The following is a 25,742-nucleotide window of genomic DNA, read 5'->3' on the forward strand; positions in this document are numbered from 1 at the left end:
ATCTCTTCAAGTGAGAACAACTCTTGAATCCCTTCTTCTCTCCCACTGCAAGAAGATGGCTCACTTCAGCCTTCTCCCTTCACCCCATTCGCATAAGAAACAAATCCTTATGAAACAGAGAGTAAATCCTAACAAAATCCCATCCTGCTAAATCATTCTTCCCTAGGTAGTATGGAAGTGGGTTTCCATAACTCCTTCCTCCTGCAGCTAAACCTGTAGACCTGATGGATATCTTTGCACATTTTAACCTTGGCATTTTCAAAGGTCACTGTAGGCTCTTACTCTTTTGAAAATCAGATCATATAGTTGTGTGCTCAGACTGTTTGGGGAATAGCTGAGTGGCCAGGCAGGGGATGGGTGAATTTGTACCTAACTTGGGTCCCCATTCTGCAAACATGGAAGCAGCTGCTTAACTTTACACAACAGTGATACTGAATCCAAGGGAACCGTTCATGGATATAAACTTAAGCATGTGCATAAGTGTTTGCAGGATTAGGGGTCTTGGAGTGAAAGTTAGGTGTGTGCCTTTTGAAAATATGCAGTGTTGGCCCCAGGATATTGGGGAGAGACAAGTTTTTGAGGCACACAGTTTTTAAGGTCTGCTTGTCTCTTGTAGAATTTGGTCCAATACAAGATTCCTCACCCACCTGGCCTTTTGCAATGCATTCTGGGTAGTTGTTTCCCTTTGGTTCTAGGTTTGGGATATGTGGTTATGGTTTCTACAGCCCTGCTTGATGCTGCTAAACCAACAAAGCTTTTCCTTGTAGGAGTAATAAGGCCTTGCTCTTGTATAGCATTTTTCAGCAGCAGATTTCAAAGCGCTTTACAGATGGGGAAACTGAGGCATGGGTAAATGAAGTGACTTGTCCAAGGTCACTCAGCAAGCCAGTGGCTTAACTTGGGAATGGAACCCAAGTATCTTGAATCCTAGTCCAGTGCTCTAACCAGTAAGCCAGATATGCTGTAACAGAGGATGCTGTAATTACCCAAACATTACAAACACAGGAAATTCAGAGTTAAGGTTATTTAGAAGAAATCCAAACATGTTAAGGTTTGGGTGCCTTACATGTACATTTCATACCACCTTAACTCTGTTCCACAGTGACACCATGCAATAACCATGTTTATGATTAAGGCCTATTAGTATTTGTGGTCCCATAATAAGATTAAATTGATTTTTAATGACACATTTAATTTTGGTTTATACTCCCCGCCCCTCCCTGCACAGCATCACTAGAGGGCAGAGTAGAAGTTGGTTGGAGCAGGTGCTACGTTGGTTGGGTAGGTGCTACGTTATTGAGACAACATGATATGAAGCACAGAATACTGACTTAAGACTCTGGGGACTTGTGTCCTGTTTCTGCGTCGGCCATTGGGTGAGTTACTTCATCTTTTTGTGCCTTTGTTTCCCCATCTATAAAATGGCCACAATGAGACTGACCTCCTTTGTAAAGCATTTTGAAGCCCCAGGATGAAAAGCTCTTATATAGAGCTAAGTGGTGGTGTTAGCTATCGGTAATACAGTAAAGGCGTGAGTACCTAGAGGGATGGGCCAGAAATTGCTGCTTAGGTTTTGGTGGGACCTGGCAATATTGAGTATTGGGCCAATTAGCAAGGGAAGATAGGTGGCAGGAGTGTGGTGGTGGTCAGTAAATGGTAGGGTGGGATAGGCTACGGGTGAGCCAATGGTTATTGCTGAGTATGGATACATAGGGCAATTGGCCTAGCACTGGGATATGGGCAGTGATTGCTGGCCCCCACCTGCTCCATAGTGGTGGTTCTGTGTGCAGTATTGATCCAGTCTCCACTTACATGGACCCAGCAAGCTGAGATATGGCTTTGAAAAACAAAAATCTTGGCAGTAGTTGTGGGCAGCTCTTCCTTCTCCCTGGCTGTGCTTAGTTTGACCATGTGCTCTCCAGTGTCCTCGAGGGGAAAGGGAGGAAAATAGTGCATATGTTCCTGAAGGTTAAACTGGGAGAAAATACTCTGGCCTGGTCCTTGCTGCTTTCTCTCACCCCTCAGATGGCATCCCCTTCCCCAATCTCTTCCTGATCACTACCACCAGTTGGTCTGTTCTGTTCATTGCAGACTCTACCCCCTGCCATACCTACCATCCTGTTGCAGATATTGTGGATGGCACAGTCCTTTTCTCCCCCTCCCCTTCCCCAAGCAGGGACGCATACCCCACCTGGAGGGCAGACTCTGCCTTTCTCTCCTCCTCTTAACAGGTGTTCCCAGCACAAACACAGCATGGGGCATGTTGTTTGCATTAAATCTGCATTAGCTTTGTTTACCCTTGGATGAGCTGCAGCGCAGTGTGATTTAGAATGGAGGAGAAACCGCAAGAAGGGTACCCAGCATATCTTTGCTCTACTACACTCGCTGCTCAGCAGCAGGGCTGCTGCAGAAGTAGAGGCTCATGCAGAGGAGGCTGCATAGCAAAGAGAAAATGATTTTAAAGAGTGAGGGCATTTCTCTTCCTGCTGTCACCAGATAACACCCCTCTTCGGCCTTCTCCTAAACCCACACCAGGCTGCAGCTGCTGCCAGAGACTAAGAGGAAGGATGTCCAGCATGTTGTCCTCCCCCTTTACCCCCTAATGAGTCATAGCTTAGATGCCCCAGTGACCGGCACTATTGGAAAAACCTAAGCCTTGGTGTTCCTGGCATAGAATCAGGGGGTAGTACCCTTTTTTCCTTCCAGCCAAGTGGGCTGCTGTCCTGTGTTGGATATTCAGGGGGGGATTCCCAAGGCAGGAGGTTGCAGCTGTGGCCAGAAGGGACTTCTTGGGCAGCTACTGTGCATGGTAGCTGTAGGCAGCCAGCAGGTGGGAGCCGAAGGGCTGCGATAATGTGTTGGAGGCATGTGGGGCCCACGAGAAGGGGAGGGGGGGGGGGTCAGGCACTTTTAGGCCACGGCAGGGTTGTCCGCTGTCAAGTTTACAGATGGTAGTGCTGGGGGAGGTGTGGAGATGGTATGAAGGGCATTTCTCCCTCTCCCATCCCCCTTCACAGCGAAGCTCCCGTCCGCAGCGCCACACGCCCTTGACCCCTTATCCCTCTCCCCAGCTCCTCCTCCTCCCCCCCCTTTACATGCGAGGGCTCAGGTGTGCGGCTGGCGCCAGCCCTCGCCCCCCCCCCTCCCCTTGTCTCAGGCCTGCGCCTCCCTTTGTCTAGCAGCTTGTGCCACGCCGCCTCCTTAAATGGCCCTCACCCTGCTCTGGTCTCTCACCCCCGCCCTTTTCCCTGCCAGCCTCAGGGCTGCAGCCCCGCCCCGCTGAGCTGCAGGGGCCCCCCGGCCGCTTTCGATCTCCCCGCCCCCATCGCCTTCCCCTCCGCCCGCCGGGCTCAGCCTGGCGGCTGCTAGAGCCACCGCTCCCTCCTCCCCCCGCCCCCGGGGGTCTGCGAGGCTCTGGCCTGGCGCCCCCAGCAGGGCCCCGCCCCCCATTCCAGGTGGGGTCTCCCCTAGCGCCCGCTCTCCCTTGCAGGTGCGGTGGGGGGGGGGGGGGGAGGGGAGGGGAGGCTACAACCCGAGCCGCCTTGCAGCCCCGCCACGTGCTTCCCCCTCCCCCCTCCAAGCCACGCCCCCTCCCCCCCAGTCCCGCTTTCATTGGCTGCGGGCGTTCGGTGGGCGGAGCCGGCCCCCGGGAGCCGGGCCATATAGCGCGTCGCGCGGCCCGGCTCCGGCCGAGCTCGTGTCCCCCCCCCGGCCGGCGCGGTTCTGTGAGCGTGGCTGGGAGCCGGCGCCCCGCCTGCGTCCGACCTGCCCCGCGGCCCTCTCCGCCTGCAAAGCCGCGGCCGGGGCGTGCGCGGGCGCGCGCGCGGGCACCTGCCGGCAGGGCAGAGCCTCCGCTGTAAGGGGGCCAGTGGGATTTTCCCGTGTCACCTCCGCGCCCAGGCGGGGCCGCTCCCTCCCCCATGGCTCGCGGCAAGGCGAAGGAAGGCGATGGCAACTGGAAGAAATTCATCTGGAACTCGGAGAAGAAGGAGTTTCTGGGCAGGACCGGCGGCAGCTGGTGTAAGTGCTTCCCGGGCCCCGTCTCCGTGTGCGCCGGCCCCTGCCGCAGGGGCAGCTGCCGGAGCCGAGCCCTCCCCCCCCACCCCCGAAGCGGGCTGCGGGTCTCGGGCGGGTGGGTGCGTGGAAGGAGGCTGCCGGTCCCCTGCTAACGCGGCCCCGCAATAACTCGAGATAGAAAGGTGGCGGGGGCAAGGAATCGATTCCCTTGTTAATGGTAATCGGTTTAGAGCAAACTAGAGACCATCCCTCTCGCATCCGGATTAAAAAACACACCCCGAACTTTCTTCACGGGTCTGAAATGCTGCTTAGATGTTGATGATGATGATGATTTAAAAAAAACAACAACCGAGACTTGATTACGCCGGAGTGGATTTAATTTCTGGTTCCTTGCTGTGTTACCTTGAGCTGTTAGCTGATTCTGAGGCGGCTGGTTTCCTTCCTTCCTTCCTTTCTGGAAGAGATGCTGTATCGCTTGGGGGAGATACAGCGCTTATTGTTCCAGGCGGAAAGCGATTGTGTGTGGTGGTCTCTGATGTAGAGGAGGAACCTTGCCTCGTCTTTTGATCTTGCCCACACCCTGTTGTCCAGCCTGTTGCCTAGATTTGTCAGGGATGTTGGAAATCTGAAAGGCTGAGCTCCTTCCCCACTGGAGAAAGCTGCTTGGGTGTTTCTCTTTTCCTGCAAAAGGTCATGCTGAAGGGCACTGATGTAGTTAAATCTGAGTCGTGACTGCGGTAGGGGTGGGATGGGCGGCTGTGTGTGCGGGGGCGAACAACCCTACACATGCATACCTCTCGCTGTTTCCCACCATTCTCCTCTGCATCAGACCCTTTGTAGAGGAGCCAATGCGGCTGGCATGGTGTCTTTGGAGGAGGGCAAATTGTGGAGAGAGTCAGGAAAAGGGGCTCTGTTTAAAGGTGTTACAGGGATGGCCTCTGAAATTGAGGGTAGAGGCTTTTGTGTTACAAAGAGAGACTCCCTGGAATCTAGCTAGCTCGGTGGAGCTGCTTGGCTGGGGAAGCAAAGAGTTAATAATGCATCAGAGCTCAAGGTTAGTCAAGGTGACACCTCAAAGCAGGAGGTAACCGGAGGCACTGGGCTCTCTGGGCAAGGTCATCCAGTAGTAGGACATTGGGGTTTGGTTTTCCTGGATGTGTGGATGGTCCTCTTGGGTTTTATTTACTTTCCCCTCCCTGCCTCCATTTGGAGGAATAGCCTGCCTGAACTGGTTTTTTGGGGGGGGGGGGCGTGGAAGAGAGGAAAGGGCTGGGTGGGGAGGAAGCAGGGGAGACTCAGGAAGGAGTAAGTCCTTGAAGGACTGGTCTCCTAGCAACAAAATGTAACTTGAGTGAGACCATGAGGTGTACAATGGCTCAAATCTATTGCCTCCTCTTTCCCTTCTCCTTGCTGTGTTTCTCCCCACTCTTCCTCCTAAGTCAGAGGCAAGAAGGACCCCTGCTTCTTAGGTGCATCACAGGCTGCATTGCACTAACCAGACAGATACAAGGGGCTCTGTGAATATCTAGGGCATCACTTCCCAGTTTTTCCTCTCTCTTTCTCTCAGTTCTCTATACAACCATATCTGTTTGCTTTTGGATTCTAATAAAATGAACTAGAGCTTGCAGACTAAGTTGACCCTGGAGGAAAGCAGCTCCAGTTCTGTACAATAAAACAAAACACGAAATACGCAGTGATCTATAATTTGAGAAATGGTATGTTTGGTTCCAGCTTGACCTAGCATGTGGCTGTTAGTCACTGTGTTTCTTTCCCACTTCCCAGTCAAAGTTACAAAAAAATACTGTTTAAACTATTTCAGTCCACTGTTTTATGTTTTCTTTTAAACAACCAAGCATCAAAGATGGCGGTGACACCTCTTTTGTCTTAAACAAGGAATACATCTCTCAGAACTGAAGCGCTAGGCATGGTTGTCCTTGGGGAGAGGGCATTTTGCCCTTGGGCTCATTTTTACCTAGCTGCGTTTTAATCAGCAAACCTGGGCTCTGTTTATGAATAGTGAAACTGTAGAACTGGAAAGACTTTTTATCCACCCTGTCCATTCTTCCTCTTTTGGGTGGTTTAAGGAAGCTGAGTTTACATCAGAACCTGGGGGGAAAAATGTTTTTTTTACATTACCTCAATATAGCTGTATAAGCAAGAAGTATCATATATAATGTACTGATTACATATTGTACTATACAAATAGTACTTGGAGAGTTGTCTATTTATATATGAATTTTAAAAGCCTTAGTCAGTTTTACAGTTGCTGCCAACCAAAGCTGGCCTGCCACCCTCATTGTTGAAGTCAGCCCCTGTTGACTGATAAACCGGATGTGGGGTTGCCATCTTTAGATTTGGCAGGCAGAAAAGCATTAGGACACCGTGTAGGAGGCTCTCACTATATGCTTATGCGTGAGCAGAGAATTTAAATACGTTTACTGTGTGGGGCTTTACAGATGTGTAGAATGTGGTCCCTGCCACAAAGAACTTATACCTAAATATCTAGGGCCAGATCCCCATTGGTGTAGCTCCCTTAAAATCGGACAATGCTATGACAAGTGTACATTAGCTGAGAATCTGGCCCATGTATTACATAGCAACCTGTAGGAGGCACCTGTTTTTCATGTAAACCCTTGTGGTTTGTCAGGGCATTTGCTTGATATTTCCTAGAACCCAGGCTGTGTACTTTGTAGAGATCTTTTTACGCTGTTCAACATATCTCCAACCAGGATGTTGTCAATACTACCTCCTGGTACTGCCCATTTGATGTGATCCAGGAAAAAAAGAAATCAAAGGCAAGCAAGCACATTGCAGACAGCAGCGCTCTTGTTTGGTGTATTACAACAGCACCTCCTTTGACTGGTCTGGAAAAAATTTCCAAATCTGTCTGACATCACAACCATTTGCCTAGAGCTGCCTGGATACCAAAGAGTGTGATTAACTCTGAGTGTGCCAAAACCTAGTGCTGTTGAGTTCAATTGCATGAACTTCCTGCTACCCTACCCCAGTGAGGAAGGAGGAAGTTTGAGGACAAGGCCCAACTATCTTAGTTTTTTCCGTTGTTTGTCCCACCCATTCCTGCTGTTCTTACTTTAAGAGACTGAAAATAATTAAAGCCAAGGAGAAGAGAATTGTATTTGATTTGGGCTGCTTTTCTATGGTAATTGAGTACAGGAAGAAAGCTTTCTTCTCTTGCACTTTGTCCTTCCTTCCCCCACTCCAGAGGGTTCAGAGAGTCTTTGTTTTTAGGGCTTGTCTACAATGGCACTTCACAGCTCTGGAGCACGGCAAGTTTCAGTGCTGTAAAGAGGCAGTGTAGACAGTGCTCCAGTGCTGGGAGCTATTCCCCTTGTGGGGAGGCGTTTTTTTTTTTTTATAGCGCTGGCCCACGATTACACAAGGCACAGCGCTGACTACACATGAGATTACACAAGGCACAGCGCTGACTACACAAGCCACAGCACCGTAAGCTGCAACATCTGCTTAGAGCGACATCTGATTAGCGCATTCTGAAGTCAAATAGGTCTCTTCTCAAATCATCTGTTGCCTCTAACTCTAGTTCACTTACTTGTGCATCTGATAAAGTGAGCTAAAAGCCTATGCTCAAATAAATTTGTTGGTCTCTAAGGTGCCACAAGTACTCCTGTTCTTTTTGCGGATACAGATTAACAGGGCTGCTACTCAGAAACTTGTTACTTGTGCTTGTTACTGTTCCCTTGATTAGCATACAATGGCTTGGCATGGGCTGGTTTAGCCTTTCTGTAGGCTGCCTGGTGATGCCTAGTACAGCATGTTACTATGCAGTTAATCTTATTTGAGATAATCCTTGTAAACCAGTAACTGATATCCAGATTCTGAGTAGTGTTGTGTTCCTTTTTATTTTCTTATGCGGTTATTTCACTTTCCTTTAGACCAAAAATCTGGTTATATAATTGACTGCTTCAGCTGGATGATGTGGTAATGCTGGGAGGTTTTTATTTATATAGGAATTGTCAAACTACAGTAATACAGGTGGCTTTCAGCACCTGGAACCAACTAGACAATAGCCAATATGAAGCCTAATTTTGCTCCTAGCAACCTCTCATTGTCCTGTGTATGGGATTAGGCCCACAGTTGAAGATTGGGGTTGTCAAAGGATCCTAAAATAATTAGGTACCCAATTCCCAGTGGAATTCAGTTGGGTTTGAACTGTGAATTCATTTGAAATTTCCAGCTCCAAGGCTCAATGCTAGTGAGCAGCTGATGTCCATGGGCATTATGGAAATGCTGAGCATACTAAGGACAGGCACTTTAAGGATGTCCTTTACTACCACGCAGGCTTGCTTCACTGAAAACCAGTCCCTTATAATGCAGCACAGAGTGATGTTACTGGATCCACCAGGAAATAAGTCCCAAGCTTTAACCTTCACATGGTAGTTTGGTTTTTTTGTTTGTTTTTTGTTTTGTTTTTTGTTTGTTTTTAAATGAAAAAGTTGGCTCATAGTATCAATATGTTGGAATGTGATGTGAATAAAATCGGAAAATTGCTTTGTGTTTGTACAGCACCTAGCACAATAGGGTCCTGGTCCATGACTAGGACACCCAGACACTATTGGGATACAAATAAACAATACAAAAACCACGTGCCACTTGCTAACTGTCATGACCATGATCCCTAGCTCAGTCCTCTTGGGCAATTTCAGTGTCACACTTAAGCGTGTTGGGTTTTCCTTCAGTGGTAGAAAAGGATGAAGTTTTGTGCTCAAACATGGCTGCGTCAAGGGCTTGATTGTTTCTCTGTTCTCTTGCAGTTAAGATCCTTCTCTTCTACCTGATCTTCTATGGCTGCCTGGCAGGTATATTCATTGGGACCATTCAAGTGATGTTGCTCACTGTCAGTGAATTCGAACCCAAATATCAGGATCGAGTGGCACCCCCAGGTAATTTAAATCACAGGCCCATGCCTGACTGTACAAATCATTTCAAGAAAAATAATTTTATTACTTGGGAGTGATGATGGAATGCTGTTCCATTGCTGTGGTACGCAGCTAAAATGGACTGGTGCCTTATCGTGACTATCAATAAAGCATGTCTAAAAGTGGTGGGTATGTTCTCAACCTATGTTTACAGCATTGTTGTTTTTCTATTGAGTCTTAGTGAGAATTAAATGTTGCATCACCTATAACATTTTCTGAAGTGAGATCTGAGTGTGCATGATTGGTTTTATATTAAAACAAATTAATGTAATGTGGTTTAGATGTTATGGCTGTCAGGACTCCTGGGTTCTGTTTTCATCTCTGCCACCTGATATCCAGTGGTGACCATGGACAATTTGCTCCACCTTTGTCTCTTTAACTCTTTTCCGTGAAATGGGGGAAATAATACCAATCTCTGAGGTTTTTAGAGGCTTATATAACTACTGCTCATAGATTCTTGGAAATCTGGGGGTGGAAAAGGGGAGTGTGTGTGTGAGAGAGATCTCTTGTTTGAATGAACAGCCTGTCGGTACTGGATGAAATACAGCCAGAGTTTAAAAAGAGAAAGATCAGTTAGGCAGCATCTCTGAACAGTTTGCATGAGGTAAAAGCAGAGAGAATGCCTTGGCAATGCAGCAGATTCCCTGCTTTGTCATATCCAGTCTATTATGCTGTCTGGCTCTTGCTAAGAGTCGGTGACTGGTAGGCCATGAGAGTGTAGGGGGAGGAGTCTTGCAACTTTCTGCTTTCCCACATTACAAATGACCTTGAGGCTGCTTGGCATTGGGGATGGTAACGATTTGTCTCTGTCTCTCACTGCTTGCTCTGAAAAACAGCTCAGAAGCTTTTAATAACAGTAGTATTTAAGTGATAATTTTGAGGCTGCTGGCAAGGCGCAAAGCTCTGGTGTCAGAGAGCATGCTGCAGCCTCACCAGGGGTTAGCAGTGCAGTGGTAAACTATGTGGCTAAGCTATATTCTAGCTAAGCAAGGACTATCATTCTAGCCCAGGGGTACATGTACCCTGAGGTCTTCCGGGGGTACTTCAGCTAATCTAGAGATTTGCCTAGTTTTACAACAGGCTACATAAAAAGCACTAGCGAAGTCCATACAAACTAAAATTTCATACAGTGACTTGTTTTGTATTGCTCTATACATTCTACACTGAAATGGAAGTACAATATTTATTTTATAATTGTATGGTAAAAATGAGAAAGTAAAAGCCATTTCTCAGTAACAATGTGCTGTGACACTTCTGTATTTTTGTGTCTGATTTTGTAAGGAAGTACTTTTTAAGTGAGGTGAAACTTGGGGGTACGCAAGACGAATCAGACTTCTGAAAGGGACACAGTAGTCTAGAAAGGTTGAGAGCTACTGTTCTAGCCTATACAATATCACTCCAAGCAAAAATCAAAAGGCAGATCTTCCAGAAGCCTCACCGCCAACATTTTAAAGGAAGTGTTTTCAAAGGATGAAACTTGGAACAAGGGCTAGAAACCAGCTGTATTTTTATGATGCCTCAGAAGGCGTAAACGTTGCCCCAGGTGCTGAAACATTGGCCTGAACCCGTCTGGCATTGACATCTGCAAGAGAGAACTGATTGCTTTGGTCAATATTCGCAGCCCTTTCTTTTTTGATAGGGCACCAGAGGGGAAAATGGATAGTGTAGCATTAAGCATGGCTACTAGGATAATTAAGATAAAGCAGGCACTACATACCATATACATTAGTTTTGGTGGAGGAATCTGCTTTTAAAGTAGAAAAATGTTTGCCCCATGAAACTACATGGAAAAATACAAGGTGGAGGAGAAATTTTGATGCGCAGAGAGTTTGATTTTCAGGCTGCATCCATATTGACTTGCTGAATGATCTGATATCACATGATCTACTTGTTGTAGCTAAACTTTTGCCAGTGTCTTCACTTTAATAGTAATTTTGGAGGTCTACTTCTGAGTTGAGATTAATTGTGAGCTGAAATTTTTTCATAAAACCTTAATCTAGAGAGCATTGACTAGTTTTTAAAAATGTTGACTGGATGTTGTGCCAATTGACCTTCAAAAATAAAAGAATTGGAAGGTGGGTTGGTTTCAAGACACCATTTTAATGTGTGTCATTAAAAATAAACCCACTTTGATTTCTATAAACAGGTTGCAGCATTGATTTTCTGAAGACCTGGGAATTTGAGCATGCAGACTAGACTCCCTGGGCATGCAGTGGGACCAACATGACAACATTTTGCTTCACAGTCAAAATGGAATATCCTATAAATCTGTATATTCCTTCCTTTTCCACCCCCTATTATGGGTGTTTCAAGCCCAAGACTTTTAAACCATTCAGTGCACTAGCGTTAAAGCCCCTGAATTGGGGGCAAGCATCCTTCTGTCTCTTGGAACCAGCTGATATTTGCTGTTCCTTGACTCGACAGTAGAGGTCACTTACACATTGGTAGGGAGTGAATGTACCTATGCCTGAAGCCTTTCCATCCTCATGCCAGCCTAGAAATAGTGTAGCTCTCAGCCTCAGCCCTCATAATAGCCACTAGTCTGACCTCTGAATATACCTTTTCAGTTATGGAAGTGTATGAGTTTATATCTCATCAGCTTTGCAAAATGGCCATGAAAGTTGACCAGCCCAGGCACAAAATCTCACTGGATCTTATCACAGTGGTGATGAATAAAATGGACTCCTGTCAAACAGGAAAGTGACAAGTGGAATTTTGTGTATTAGAGAGAGGGAGAATAGAAAACCTAAATTGCCTCTCATTGGAACCACTGTAGACGATTGGCTACATAAAATACAAATCAATATTCCCTAGTGAACGGCACGTGCCCAGATATATGTGGGGGGAGTGGTACAAAGTGACAGGGCCCCAGCAACTATAACTATTAAATGTACTGGTAATCCAGTACAATGGCAGGGTTACAGGACTGGGAGCTAGAAAAACCAGACTTCTATCGCAGTCTCTGGCTGTGACCCCTTGGGCAAATCACATAACCTCTTTGTGCTATTTTGCAGATTGGGGAGGGAGAAATAAAACTCGTCCTTCTAAAGCACTTCAGAAAAGTTCAGAAGAAAATGCTAAATAACTGTTGTGCATTAGCCTCATTGCTCTAGCAGAAATGCTGTTGTGAAATGGGAAGTCATGCTGTCCCTTACTTGGTGATCTTGATGTGGAAATAGCTCCATTTCTTTACCAGATGGCATTAATATGCTAGTTACTGCTTGCATTTAACACAGCAGGGATATTCTGCTCACTCAGAGGCTAAATTACAGTTTTGTACCTCTCCATAAAATACTGCTTTTCTAGGGGGTTGTGGTGGAATCCAAAGGCATTCAACATTGCAACTACAGCAAACACCGATTCACTTTAAAAGTACAACAAGGAAAATGTATGTGGAATTCTGAGCCCTGTTTAAGCATGGTATTTGGTTAGAAATTCTGATATCTGTGTGATGGAATAGGACGTTTTGTCTTAAACCTCAGTGTAGCGTGCTGTAAAAATATTATCAATTGAGCCATGTATTTCTGTTCTTGCTGTTTGATCCTGGCTGGAGGGGGCAGGGGTGGGGGGAAGGCCACTCCACACCTCACAGAGAAAAGACCCTCTTCAGAAACTGGAGGAAAGGACTCTTCTGTCAGATGATAGTGTTTAAAAATGGTTCCTGCCCCTTTAAATGGCTCCCTCCTGTGCCTGTGAGGTGGTGTAATGGAAAAGGCTGTTCGGTACATAGTGATTGATTGGCTCACTTAGCTTACATAGCAGCAGTAAATTAAATAGAGGTCAGTGTATTTTAGGTGGTGAGTCTGCAACTGTCCTGGGGGCAGCTCTCTGCAGGAGGCAAGTAACATCTTTTCCCTCTGTCTCTCATCTCTTAAGAGTGGAATCTGTGAAGTCCAAACTGCAGAGGGCACCTGGTCACTCAGCCATGCAGCACATATCATTACATGTTGAGAAAGTGCTCATGTTTTCCTCAGTGGGAGTGGATAGAAGACTAGTGTGACAGGGTTTTAAATTCATTCCATCTTGGTGTGGGGTTTAAGCTTGCTAAACTAACAGGACCTTGAGGGTGGTAGCTTGCTAAGAATGATTGTGGGACTGTCTTGTGAATCTGTGTATGCAACATCCATCAGCACTTAAAAATGTGCCCTCTAAGCCCATGATTGTCTTTAACTGGAAATAGCGCTGTATTATGAAGCAACACTACTTACAGTCAAAGTTCCTCATTTAAAGCCGTATTTCCAAACTACAGCGTTTCCTTCTTGAGTTGTTCTGCAGGGGAAAGGCCAGCACTTTAGACATGCTGCTTTTCTTCCCTTGCCTTTAATTTTGCTTCCCATCCCAGGTGTGCACACTGCTCTTACAGGGATGTTCATGGGCTGCTGGCTGCACTGCCTGCTCTTTAAAAGGATTGAAGCATTTATTTTGGGTGGTTGTAGGCTTGCAAAAATTAGAGGGATGGCAGACACAGTGAGAAGCGGTAGGTCTTAAGGTTGGGCCTCAACACTGTGTCAGTAACACAGGTGAGACTGGGAAGGGGAAAGCCAGTGATTTAAAGAATCCTCGCATTATCCCTGTGAAATTAACAGTAATATTCCTATTCCTCAAATAGGTAAAATGATGCACAAGATAGATTAAAGTCCCAAGTCACATAAGCACATGCTTCTCCTTAAACACAGGCTTAAGTGCTAATGAAATGAATGTGACTTAGGAATTTCTTCTTCGGGGGAATTCTCCTCCAAAAAAATTAAAAATTTTGTGCACAATATTTTAAAATTCTGCCAATTTTCTTTGCCAAAATAACACTATATAATCATGCCAGTTTCAATTATTTTGGTAATTTATTTAAAAATGCCTGTAAGCAAGTATGTCTCTAAAAATACACACACACAAATTCCCCCAGGAGTAGAGTTAAAGAAACCCTATGACAACCCAGTTCCTGTTTCTCTGCCCCCTACATCTCCAAGAGCCCAGCCGGGGGGACCAGACGCTCACTTCCTATCCCCCCAGAGGCAAGCTTCAGGCCCCCTTCCCCCCAGCCCAGACAATCACATTCCCTCCCTCCAGAAGCCAGCCTTGTGGGGGACGGGACGGGACCCCTTGCCCAGACACTCTCACCCTCTTACCCCCCCAAGGGATCCAGAGGGAGAAATAGCCTGATACTTGGTCCCAGGTTTGCACAGAGTTTTCTGTGTGCCATTGCCTCCTTCCTTCCTTCGGGGTGTGCTGGGAACTAAAGCTGCTGGGAACCCTCCAGTTCCTTCCCCTGGTCTTGTCTTCTATTTGTGAACTGAGCTCTTCCGGGTCCATTGGCCCCTATTGGTGGCCAGTATCTCTGCAGCCCATTTCGGGGGGAGGGAAATTCTCCACCATTGTGCAGTGGTGCAGAATTTCCCCAGGAGTGTAAATGTGCTTAAGTGCTTTGCTGAACTGGGGCCTTAGTGACTTGAGCCAAGGCCACAGGATGAGCCATTAGGAATAATTTCTGGTCTCCCATCCTTCCTAGTGTACTAGCCACTAGGTGCCAATTAAATATTGGAAGTTGGACAGAAGAGCCAATGGCATCTTTCTGATGTAGGGCAACAGCTCTCAACCTTTCCGGACTACTGTGCCCCTTTCAGGAGTCTGATTTGTCTTGCGTACCTCACTTAAAACCCTCACCTTAAAAGCCGCTTGCTTACAACATCAACATAAAAAGACAAGTTTCAGAGTAGCTGACGTGTTAGTCTGTATCCACAAAAAGAAAAGGAGTACTTGTGGCACCTTAGAGACTAACCAATTTATTTGCGCATAAGCTTTCGTGAGCTACAGCTCACTTCATTGGATGCAGTGAACTGTAGCTCACGAAAGCTTGTGCGCTAATAAATTGGTTAGTCTCTAATGTGCCACAAGTCCTCCTTATCTTTTTATGCAAAAAGAAAAGGAGGCCAAGTGTCATAGCACACTGTGACTGAGAAATTGCTTGCTTTTATTTTTGCTATATAATTATAACCATTTTTCTCACATGTCAAAAGTGAGCTTGAATGGTGGGCTTGACTGACCACTAGTGTGCAGCTACATTGTTACCCTTTGTTTAGTGGCAGGGTTTTTGGTTTTTCTTGTGTTTTTGCTTCAGCAGAAGATGTACAAAAGGGGGTAGGGTTTTCTGTGAGTCATGTGCCCTAAATAAAGTATAGCTTGAATGGTCTAACGACAGACTGTAGCGTGTACTTTACAGCTTCTATACAAAGGCGTTTCACAATATTCTGCTATGCTTCATCTGTGTTCTCAGTTCCCTGGGTGAGGGGAGGAAGGGGGTGAGAGACTTCTCTACAAGCTTAAATCAGTTGAGAAGCTAATGGTGTTGCCTGAAGCCCACATACAGAGGGCCACCTTAAATAACTAGGTTTCAGAGTAGCAGCCATGTCAGTCTGTATTCGCAAAAAGAAAAGGAGGACTTGTGGCACCTTAGAGACTAACCAATGTATTTGCGCATGAGCTTTCGTGAGCTACATGATGCATGCATCCGATGAAGTGAGCTGTAGCTCACGAAAGCTCATGCTCAAATACATTGGTTAGTCTCTAAGGTGCCACAAGTCCTCCTTTTCTTCTTAAATAACTAGTGTGTTTCACATTCACTAGCTGACAAGGAGGAGGACTGGGAGGGAGGGGATTAAAAGCTACTTACTGTCACACACTATATTTAGCAACGAGGGTTTTGTGTGGATAGCAAAGTTAAAGGTTCCTAAAAAAACAAATAATTGTCAGACTCTTATACAAGCAATTGTAATTTTGATAGGATTTAATTCTGCCAGTGGGGAAGTAACTTTAGCTCTCAATTTGCAACATAACCCAACCCCGGGCAAAACATATGAAAGGGAGAACTAAGAGAGAAGGTTAGAACTTCTTCCTGAAATAAAACTTGAAACCATGAGCTCTGCTCACTGCCTGTCTAGCTATCTTTGGCTGCTGGGGGCTGCCCTCAGGGAAACAAAGCAAATCTTTGTCTCCTAGGTTACAAATTCCAACTTTGGGAGGAGGGGATGGGGGACGCTAAGCAGTAGTACTCAACTGGCTTTGAAAGACCTGATAGAATTGTGAGCCCATGTAGGCAGCTGAGTAGCTTCAGCCTGCATTGGAGGAAATTATTGTTGGCAAAACATTTGTTTGAAAGTTGTCAAAGCAGATGCCACTTCGCTGCTATGCTGTGCTCACTAAAGCGAAGGCAGTGGACTGAATGCAACCAGGAATCCTAATGATCACACGGTTTGCGGCAGAGGCCACCACAAAAGCAGCATGAACTCTAGTTCCCATTATTTTAAACTTCAACATTAGTTACGCATCAAGGCATTCAATTAAAATGTGACCTGGACCTCATGCGAGTGCAAATATTTAATAGAGTTTTGTAATGGCTAAGGGAATGGTTTTCCCTTTGACTGTGTGCGTAACTTCCGTATATTAATTCCCCCCTCCCCCATCCTTGCCCTTTGGGTAATAGACAGAGCAGAGCTGGTTATGGAATCCAGAATTCTGGCCCCCAAGGCAGTGTTCTAACCAAGGGATGATGTTCCCATTTACCCCATTCAATGAAATGTGTCTGACCAAAGAGGCAATCAGCGTTGTTTCTGTGCAGAAAGCCCGGAAGAGATCAGTAAGAGGGAAAACACAATGCTTTCTAGAAAGCCCAGATAATGATTTGACTCTGCTCTGAGCTCACGATGCGAGTAAATGTCACTTGGCTAGCGTAGTAATTCCTGCACAGCATAGGAGGGGAGGGTTATAAAGTGCAGAGGCCATGTGGGGCTGGAGAAGTGTTCTGGATGCCTGGCTGATGATCCGTTGTACCCCCACTTCCACATAGTGTAGGATCAGAGGGCAGACAGCTGTGTGATCTTAGTGATATGTCTGAACAGTTCTTGTTGCTGGGATCACAGCAGGCTTGCAGTCTGGCGTAGCCTAACTTCCAACCCCAGCGCTCCACTGTTGTAGCTTCTGTCAACCTAGCTGCCTCTACACTGGGGCTTGGTTCAACCTAACCTTGGTACTCGGGGTGCAAAACCTTCGAAGCCCTCAGCGACATAGCCAGGTCGATCTTCGTTTTAAGAGTAAACCAGTGCTTAGTTGTGGAACGTTACCATTTCAGGCTTGTAAAAATGAAATTTCTACTTAACCAAAGAATGGAGCCTTATCTGGTACGGATTTTCCTCCTGTGCTCCATCATTCACCATGGGAGGGAGACTTTGTCCTGATGTCAAAATAGATCTTCCCGGTCTGGTTTAATTCAAGACTGCAGTCCACATCCCTCTTCATGAATTAGGAGTGTGGCAGGGAAGTGTGAAATCTTGGTAGCATTTTGAGCTGAGGTTCGAGAGCAGTTACACCCAGACCATTTTTTTTCTTTCTTGCTAGATGTGAGAGGACAATGATCAATCTTCTTTGCTCTACCTCTCCTGGGCCAGAGTTTCCGAAGGCCGTAACCCAAAAGCCAAGTGTGTGTCATTTTGAAAATGCACTCCTCTATCTCCAGGCTCTGGAGCTGTTCTTGAAGGGCAGAAGCAGAGTAGTGGGTTCTTCAGTTCCCTCAGGTAGTATCTGAACTTTGGCCCATGTCTCAGTCTGTTAGCAGAGGCACCCCCAAATCACTAGCTGCTTCCGAAAATCTTGGCTTTGGACTGCTAGCACTACTCACTAACCTGCATTGTTTCCTAAGTCTGTGTTTTTTCCTAGTGGATTCTAGACATTTTCTTAGAAACCTCACCATCTTCCAAGCCTTGAATTGTTCTGTCTGCCAGAGCATTGTAACTATTGAGTAGAATTCTTAAAAATACCTAAATGACATTGAAACTCAGTGGGACTTTGGCTCCTAGCTCATTTAGGCACTTTTGGAAACTTGTCTAGAATCCATTTGAGGTATCTCGGAGTCTAGGACAACTCTGTGCTCCTCCTTACTTACCTTAAGGCCCAGTTCAGAAAAGCACGTAAGCACATACTTACTCGGAATGCTTTTCTGAGTTGGAGTGTTTGGGAGGTGTCTTGGGCCGTGCACCGTCCGCTCTTGTTCGGCTGTACGCTAATCCACATCAGGCTGTGTCCAGCCTCCATCTTGTACAGTTGACCCAGGTCTATGCTGGATTAGAGTGTACACAACTGGTGGGGAAGTAACAGTGCCAGATACCAATGAAGCTGCAGGCCAGTAGGCTGTGTACCGCATGCTGGAATGTTGAGTATATTTAAAAAAACAACTCGTGCAGTGGCCCAAAACACTGCCGCTGCCACTATTGTCGGGACAGTGTTTTGGGCCATTGTTGGGGGCAATGACTGAGCTGTGTCTTAAACACAACGCCTCCAAGTGAGCTAAAATCTGAAGAACTTCAGTGTCTGTTGGTTGTGGAGACTCTGAAATCTCAGTCATGTAGCAGTTTCTAGAAGAACAGACTTTCATGCACTGTACATGTTGCCTTGATCATGTGACTTTTGGGTGTTTATAATTTTTTTTTTCTCCTCCTTGCTCCTTAGGACTGACCGTAATCCCCCGAGTACTAAAGACAGAAATTTCCTTTAGTATTTCTGATCCCAAAACTTACGAAGAGTATGTGGCAGGCCTTAACGAATTCTTGAATGCCTACAACAATGATCAACAAGCCAACAATATGATATTTGACGATTGCTCTGGTAAGCAGACTCCTGGATATGAAGTTCTGATTGTTTTCACGTAGCTGGAGGCTCTATTAGCCACCCCTCTCCTAAATGCATCCATCAAAGAATCCAGATAATACTGGCCATTGTTGATGGTGTTGGTATAAGCCCTGTAGAATATCTTTCGTAGCGACCAACAGCATAGCATGATGGTTAACTTTAGACTCTCCAGCTAATTAGCTGGTCTTGAAGTTGCTCATGACTGCCTGTTGTCCAAGTAGAATGCATGAGACAGTGAGCTTTGCTGTCCAGCTCTGACAAGCTTATGGGTGGGATTGTGAAAGCACTGAGCATTGGCCAACCTCTGCTCCCCTCAGAGACGACAAGGGGTTTTACTGCTGTCTTCAGTAGGAGCAGGGTTAGGCCAGTGCTTAGCAAATTTGACAGTTCCACCCTATGTGCCCAAATCAAATTAAGAATTCAAATCCTCGTCTCCAAAAGCTGTTAGTGTGGGGAAGTGTCCCTTTCCATGGCCCCTGGGGTGTACTAACAAACTAAAAAAAAAAAACGCTGAAAGCACTGTTGAATCTCTTTCCTTCTTTACATGGTCTGAAGGGAAATCTGTATTTAAAGCATTTCTTCTAGACTTGCTGCTCCTCCTCTGCTCCAACAGCTAGCCAGGGGAGAGGTCATTACCTGGAAGCCATTTAAATCATGACACCAGCAGAATATTTTGTCTAAGTAGAGAGAGTGTGTTGGCTGCTCTGGGTCTTGACCCAAATCAGATCACTGGGCTCAAATACATAGCAAGTAGCCTTTCCAGTAACACTAGCCCACGTGTATTTTTCTGTAAATCCAAAGGCCTAAAACTCCCATCATTGTCTTTCCATTGTCATAAATGGAACAGGTCGCAGATGGTCGGTATGTTTGTTTTTAAAGTGGGCTTAAAATGCTTGTAAGTTGTTTCAGATCCCCACCCTCTACCAGAACATCTCAATTATAGAATCCACATTTCAGTGTCCTTTGCAGTCTAATTTTCGGGGCTAGATCATGGAGCTATGCAGATTTACACCAGCTGCATGGACTTCAGTGGCATTATGCCAGTTTACAGCTGCTGATCACCTGTCCCTCAGTTCAGAGTCAGAATGTTTTGAGCTTCCTTCCCTTCTGCAGTTGATGGCTTCAGCTAACACCTAAAGCATTGCTCTAAATGCATCTCCCTGTTCTGATTTAAGTGTGATATCAACTCTTGTAGGGGAGAGAGCCCTGATCGCTTAAAGGGGGGCCTTTTCTCCTAATGTAATTCAGCAAAGCACCTGTAATGGACTGCATGTAGTGTTGACTTGAAGGGAGATGTGTGTGTTGGAGAGAATATATTTCTGACCGAATCCCTCCTGTGACCCAAAACCTCACCCAAAAAAATTAGAAGCAGCCCATGCACACACTCATTTGAGGAAAAACACCCAGTAGAAAACCAGACTTGCCATGTTCAGTAGAGCACTTGTCACTGAATGGCTTGGTGCAGATCCATGAAGTCAGTCTGTAGAAGGTGGTGTCTGTTTAGTTTTGAGTACCACTAGACCGGGGGGAGGGGGAGGAAAGGGATTCCAATCCCAGGGAAATGCTCACAGGAATGTTGCTTTTCTTCTCAAAGCTTTCAAGCGTGAGTTCATGCTGCATGTAAGTGTGTTGGTTTTCTGCCCCCCCCCCCCCCAGAAAAACCTGAAGACTACATCGACCGAGGAGCATTTAATAATGGGCAGGGTCAGAAAAAAGTCTGCAGGTTCAAACGTGAGTGGCTGGAAAACTGCTCCGGAGTACTTGATACCAGCTATGGATACAAAGATGGAAAACCATGTGTTGTCGCCAAGCTCAACAGAGTTCTAGGCTTCAAACCAAAGGCAAGTGCTTCTTTTCTCTTCCTAGTAATTTGGGGGAAGTGATTTCATAGCAGGAGCAGGTGACTGGTCTTGGAAAAGCTATTTACTCCGGACTCTTCTCTCCTATAAAATGGAGATATTAATGTCTACCTTGCAGAGTGGACGCAAGGCTTAAATAATTCGTGGAAAGTGCTGTAAGAGCCTTCAATGATAGGTGCTATGGAAGCATTTTGCAAATCGAGTCTCTTGATGCATCACCTTGGTTCAGGACTGCCAGTTGCCTTCTCCAGTTCAACCACTCAAGTTCTAGACTGACTCTCTGGCACTGTACCAGAAAGCAAACTCCCATGTGGGCTCTGTGCCATTCCTCCCTTATCTGTGATACATACGCTTTCCACAATACCTTTAGGAGATTTGCTTTGCCCTTTGACCACAAGCATTTATTGGGGGGAGGGGTGTTCTCTCAGGCTGTCAAGCTTAATCTACTACTAAATTCACTAAAAGGAATTTTTTTTTAAACTGTATCTGAACTGCAACTACCCTGCCCCCCTCAGGAAGTTGTCTGTAGAGCTTCTCTTGTTGGCAGATTCAGATTACTGTTGGTGAATTGGTGGCTTCCATGGTCACTTAGTTGCTCACAGTAATGACTTAAAATCATTGCCAGCCTGAGCTGGCTTTGAAACTGTGATCTAGAAGCAAATCTGGCTCCTGCCAATAGTCCTCCTCCCTCCCCATGTCCCCTGGGACTTTGACACACAAGGATGAGGCCATTTGTTGGCACAGTTCTGAATTTCAGGAAGACATGCTGGAAACTAATCAACGTGCGTGTTTTCAATGGAGTGAGTCTGAAGAGCAAAGAGATTATCCAGTGTGAAATGTAACACTTGCTTGTTCTGGGTTTCTTTTAGCCTCCACTAAACGACAGCCTCCCTCCCGAGATGATGGGAAAATACAATCCATATGTCATCCCTATTCATTGCTTTGCCAAGGTAAGTGTGTCCATGCCTTTCACACAAGAGACTGATCACGTGTCAGGAATCAAATTTCCTCCAAAGCCTAAAAGTAAAATTTTGTGAATGTGCAATGAACTCGGGCCATGAAAGGGCAGAGCAAGCCAAAACCATAATATACACCATGCCAGTTTTGTATAAGCAGAGACTCGTGCTTCTAAGACATGGCTGTGGGAGGACATGTACATTCAGTGATGCTGTTTATTATCCAGGAGCTGCTTTCTCTGGCCCAAGTTCTCTTAGGGTAGGTCTATACTACCCGCTGGATCAGTGAGTAGCGATCCATAAATTGACCCCTGATATATCGCATCTAGTCTAGACGCGATAAATTGATCCCTGAGTGCTCTCCTGTCAACTCCGGAACTCCAGCACTGTGAGAGGTGCAAGCAGAATTGACGGGGGAGCGGTGACAGTCGACTCACCGCAGCAAGTCGATCTAGGTACGTTGACTTCAGCTAAGCTATGCTTATAGCTGAAGTTGTGTACCTTACATCGACTCTTCTTCTCCCCTCTCCGCCCCCTCTCAGTGTAGACCTGGGCTTAGATTGGTGCAGATTGACTTAAAAAGGATATTTTAAAAAGTGAGCATGCTTCAATCCTGAGACAGGAGTCAAGTCTTAATGCTCATTCACTCCTTGAGCTTTCTGCTGACAAATGATGCTCCCCCCACCTCGCCGTTCCTTTTGATAAGGATATCTTCCCCTTAGGAATTGGATTGAGGCAGCTCATTTCACAAAGGTCAGCGAACAACTAAAAATGACTGAATATTGTCATTGACCTGATCTCTGGGAAAGGTGACCTAGAAAAAGCCCCCCCCCCCCCCCCCCCGATCCTTTCAGCCTTCTATTCCCCAAAAGCAAGGTCTCTTCCAAATAGCAGTATCCTCCCCCTGGGGTAATTCATTTACTCAAGCAGGAAATTTGTGGAGAATAATACTAACTGAAAAAGGCAGAATTTGTTTAAATCTGTCGGAAAAATTTTAAATTGAACTGCCAGAGGCACAGCAAGCTTTGCCAATTTTTGGGCCAGTTCTAAGAGGGAATTATTAGAATTCAGGATTTTCCTGCACCCTCTGCTGTAGATAACAATGAGTGGCCAGGGAACAATAATGCTGATCTTACCAAGCAGCTGGAAAACAACTTGAAGTTCTGTGGTGACATAATTTGAGTGTTTTTGTGGAACTACTTCCCTTATTAAAGGTAAATAGGATTGGATTATGTTCATTGATTTATTTAATTGCTCACATTCTACTACTGTGTAGCTGTCCTCAGTGATACTGAATTGGTTAGAATGAATGAAGGTAACTTTATTGCACTATCCAGCACAGAAATCACAGGGTGATGGCCAAGGAGGGTTCAGATAATCAGGTTGGATGGGGGTATATAGTGGTGGGGAATATTTACAAAATGGGGTTTGGACAAGTGGTTTTTTTTTTTCCCCTTTCTTTAGAAAGAGGAAGATGTTGACAAAGTTGGCACCGTTGAATATTATGGGATGGCTGGCTATGCTGGGTTTCCTCTACAATATTATCCATACTACGGCAAGCTGCTCCAGCCACAGTATCTCCAGCCTCTCCTGGCAGTGCAATTCACTAACCTGACCTTAGACATGGAAGTGCGTGTGGAGTGCAAGGTCTATGGTGAGAACATCCATTACAGTGACAAAGACCGTTTTCAGGGACGTTTTGAAGTGAAATTTGACATAAAGAGCAGCTGATCATAAGCACACTTTTCTTTTCTCCCCTCCTAGCCATTTAAAAAGTAAAAAACCTACTAGTCTTGAACAAACTGTCATACATATGGGACCTACACATAATCTATATGCTTTACACTAGCTTTCTGCATTACTAGGTTAGAATGTAAACTTAAAGTGTAGCAATAGTGACAAAATATTTATTCTACTGTAAATGACAAAACAAAATTGAGCCTTGGGATGTGCCCATTTTTACTGTAAATTATGATTCCATAACTGACTTGTAGTAAGCAGTGTTTCTGGCCCCTAAGTATTGCTGCCTTGTGTATTTTATTTAGTGTACAGTACTATAGGTACATACTCTGGTCATTTTTCAAGCCATGTATTGTATCTGTTTTCTACTTCTGTGAGCAAAGATTTTTGCTGCCTGAGGTGTAAATACTCAATGGGACTAGAACTGGCATGGTACTTTATTTTTTCTGTTTAAAGATAAAGGCCCACCTGTGAGACTATTTAACAGCACTCCATAGATCCTTTTTATTTTCCTGTGGTGTAAGGGTATTTTATTTGGAGGGGTGGCAGGGGAAACTAATTTGAGTTCATGACTAAATAAAAAAGGTGATTGTGTACTGTGCTCCGTAGTGAATGCTCTTTCCACCCTCATCCTCCACTATGTTGTGAGAGACCTGAGTCAGGCTAGCCCACCAGTGATGACTGATGATGATTTGCTTTGTGTATACTTTTTTTCCCCTCCTGCTGGCAGCATCACACCATGTGGTGCTAATGTCTTTATTGAATGTTTTAACCATTTTCATGGTGGAAGATTTTATATTTATGCAGTTGTACAATTTTATTTTTTCTGCAAGGAAGTGTAATGTATGAAAAACCAAAGTCACTTGTTTGAAAATAAATCTTTATTTTGAACTTTATAAAAAGCAATGCCGTACCCCATAGAATGGTGTTAAATGTTGTCTAAAGTGCACTCTATGTTCTAACATATGTAATAAATAGCCAGGAGCACAGTGCTCTTGCTCTTGTATTTCAGTCAGGTTAAAACATTGGACAATAAATGAATGAACACATCTCTCCTTGTGTCAGTCTTTCGTTCAGGAACCCAAGATAGTTCCATGTTCTGCTGTCAGTTGTCCAGAATCTTGAAAAAGTACTGGACCTGTGAAAGACACACATTAACAATAGCATCAGTGTGAATCCAGCTGGATCTCTGAAACAAATCAACTGTACTTGGTTTGCAAGAAAAAAATCTTGGCTGTCAGAATGTACTGGAATCTGGCTGTATTTAGGGGGTAAAACCCCTGAGTGTTCCTGCAGTTAGTAAATACAGCAATAGCCAAGTCAGGTACTATATAACTTTAATGGGAAGCGATTGTTTTTAGCACTCTGGTCTTTCCATAATTCCCTTGCAACAGTAAAAAAAAGTTCAACATCCCATTAAAAGTAAATATCCTTAAATCAAAATTAAGTTCTAAAGCAGCACTTAACATTTAGTGACAATCCAAGCCTATTTATTTTACTTCTAGGATCTCAGTGCCATTTTTAAGTTACATTTCAAAACATAGGCCTGCAGGTTCCTCTCTCAAACAGGTCCAAAACCTTTGCGCTTAGGAAAGGTAAGGGCTCCTACATATTGTATGCTGTGGGTACATGAACTGTTTTAGACCATATTAACAGAGCAGCAGGGGTTGTGCACTAATCTAACAGGAGTAGCTGAAATGTAAATGTAGTGCTTACTGACCAACAAACCTGTACTCCAACTTCTGTTAATCTGCTGATGCCTCAAACTTCCTTAGCACCTAATGCACCTTTAAGGCTGAGTTGGCAGTTTAACACCCTTCTAAAAATGTGGCTGAAATCTTAAAAATTGGACATCACTGGCAGCTTGAGGCCAGACAAACTGATTCACAAACAGTAGGGTAGTTTATACAAAATCATAATCACCAGAAACCTCCATTTAATGAGAATGTACCTCAAAGGCTCAGTAACTGAGTTGTTCACAAATATGGTTCTAACTGTTAAGGGTCATTCACTTGTAAAGGGTTTGTAGGGAGCTCTAGGTATGTCAGTCATGCATGGTAGCTCCAGTGATTTTTGGGGGGAAGAGGTTGGCATAGACATTAATTTTCAATGAGAGAATTTCCATCTCCAGCAGTTTGAAGAAATGCAGCCTTAAGAGCAAGAGCCAGTCTTTCAACACTACAGCTAGAGAAGTTTTTGTGAACACCACTAGCCTGAAAAAATGAAAGCATGCCTTTCACTCACTTTAGGCACACCTGAGGCCCTGCTTGAAGAACCTTACTGTGGTAAAAACAGAGCTCCTACCACAAACCTAATTAGGATTATCTGCCGTTTTGCAATTCATGACAGACTTTAAAAAGGTACATTAAGTGTTAATAGAACAGCACTGTAGCTTCACACACACCACAGAGTTTCTACACAATTTCTCCTGCTTTTCTATGCATTCCCTAACACAGACATCAGACTTGATTCAATTATGATAGTCTAAAGACTTTAAAGGCACTAAAGAAAATTGCAGTGATTAAAAGGGCATGTTCCCATCT

The 25,742-nt window shown here is 45.1% G+C and overlaps 2 protein-coding genes across 3 annotated transcripts in view; one reads left to right on the plus strand and one right to left on the minus strand.

The window, feature by feature from the left end:
• The first annotated feature begins 3,687 nt into the window (after window positions 1–3,687).
• ATP1B1 (ATPase Na+/K+ transporting subunit beta 1) lies at window positions 3,688–24,248 on the plus strand. Its single transcript, XM_084616072.1, has 6 exons — window positions 3,688–4,020; window positions 8,808–8,936; window positions 18,465–18,620; window positions 20,301–20,485; window positions 21,373–21,453; window positions 22,924–24,248. The coding sequence occupies exons 1-6, from the start codon at window positions 3,921–3,923 to the stop codon at window positions 23,188–23,190; spliced, it is 918 nt and encodes a 305-aa protein (XP_084472198.1). The 5' UTR covers window positions 3,688–3,920; the 3' UTR covers window positions 23,191–24,248.
• NME7 (NME/NM23 family member 7) overlaps window positions 23,677–25,742 on the minus strand; it is a 178,575-nt gene continuing 176,509 nt past the window's right edge. For both annotated transcript variants that reach the window (XM_084616050.1, XM_084616051.1), the window contains one exon: window positions 23,677–24,337. In XM_084616050.1, the coding sequence (XP_084472176.1) occupies window positions 24,305–24,337 (33 nt within the window). In that variant the 3' untranslated portion in view covers window positions 23,677–24,304. The remainder of the gene's footprint in view (window positions 24,338–25,742) is intronic.

Source organism: Lepidochelys olivacea (assembly GCF_965140295.1).
Source record: "Lepidochelys olivacea isolate rLepOli2 genome assembly, chromosome: 1".
Classification (NCBI taxonomy): Eukaryota; Metazoa; Chordata; order Testudines; family Cheloniidae; genus Lepidochelys; species Lepidochelys olivacea.

What these genes read in the sequence shown, in the direction of transcription:
- ATP1B1 (XM_084616072.1), top strand. Translation starts at nt 3,921, where the DNA reads ATGGCTCGCGGCAAGGCGAAGGAAGGCGATGGCAACTGGAAGAAATTC. An exon ending in GGATCGAGTGGCACCCCCAG is followed by an intron (nt 8,937 to 18,464) that starts GTAATTTAAATC and finishes CTTGCTCCTTAG; the next exon opens with GACTGACCGTAATCCCCCGA. An exon ending in GATATTTGACGATTGCTCTG is followed by an intron (nt 18,621 to 20,300) that starts GTAAGCAGACTC and finishes CCCCCCCCCCAG; the next exon opens with AAAAACCTGAAGACTACATC.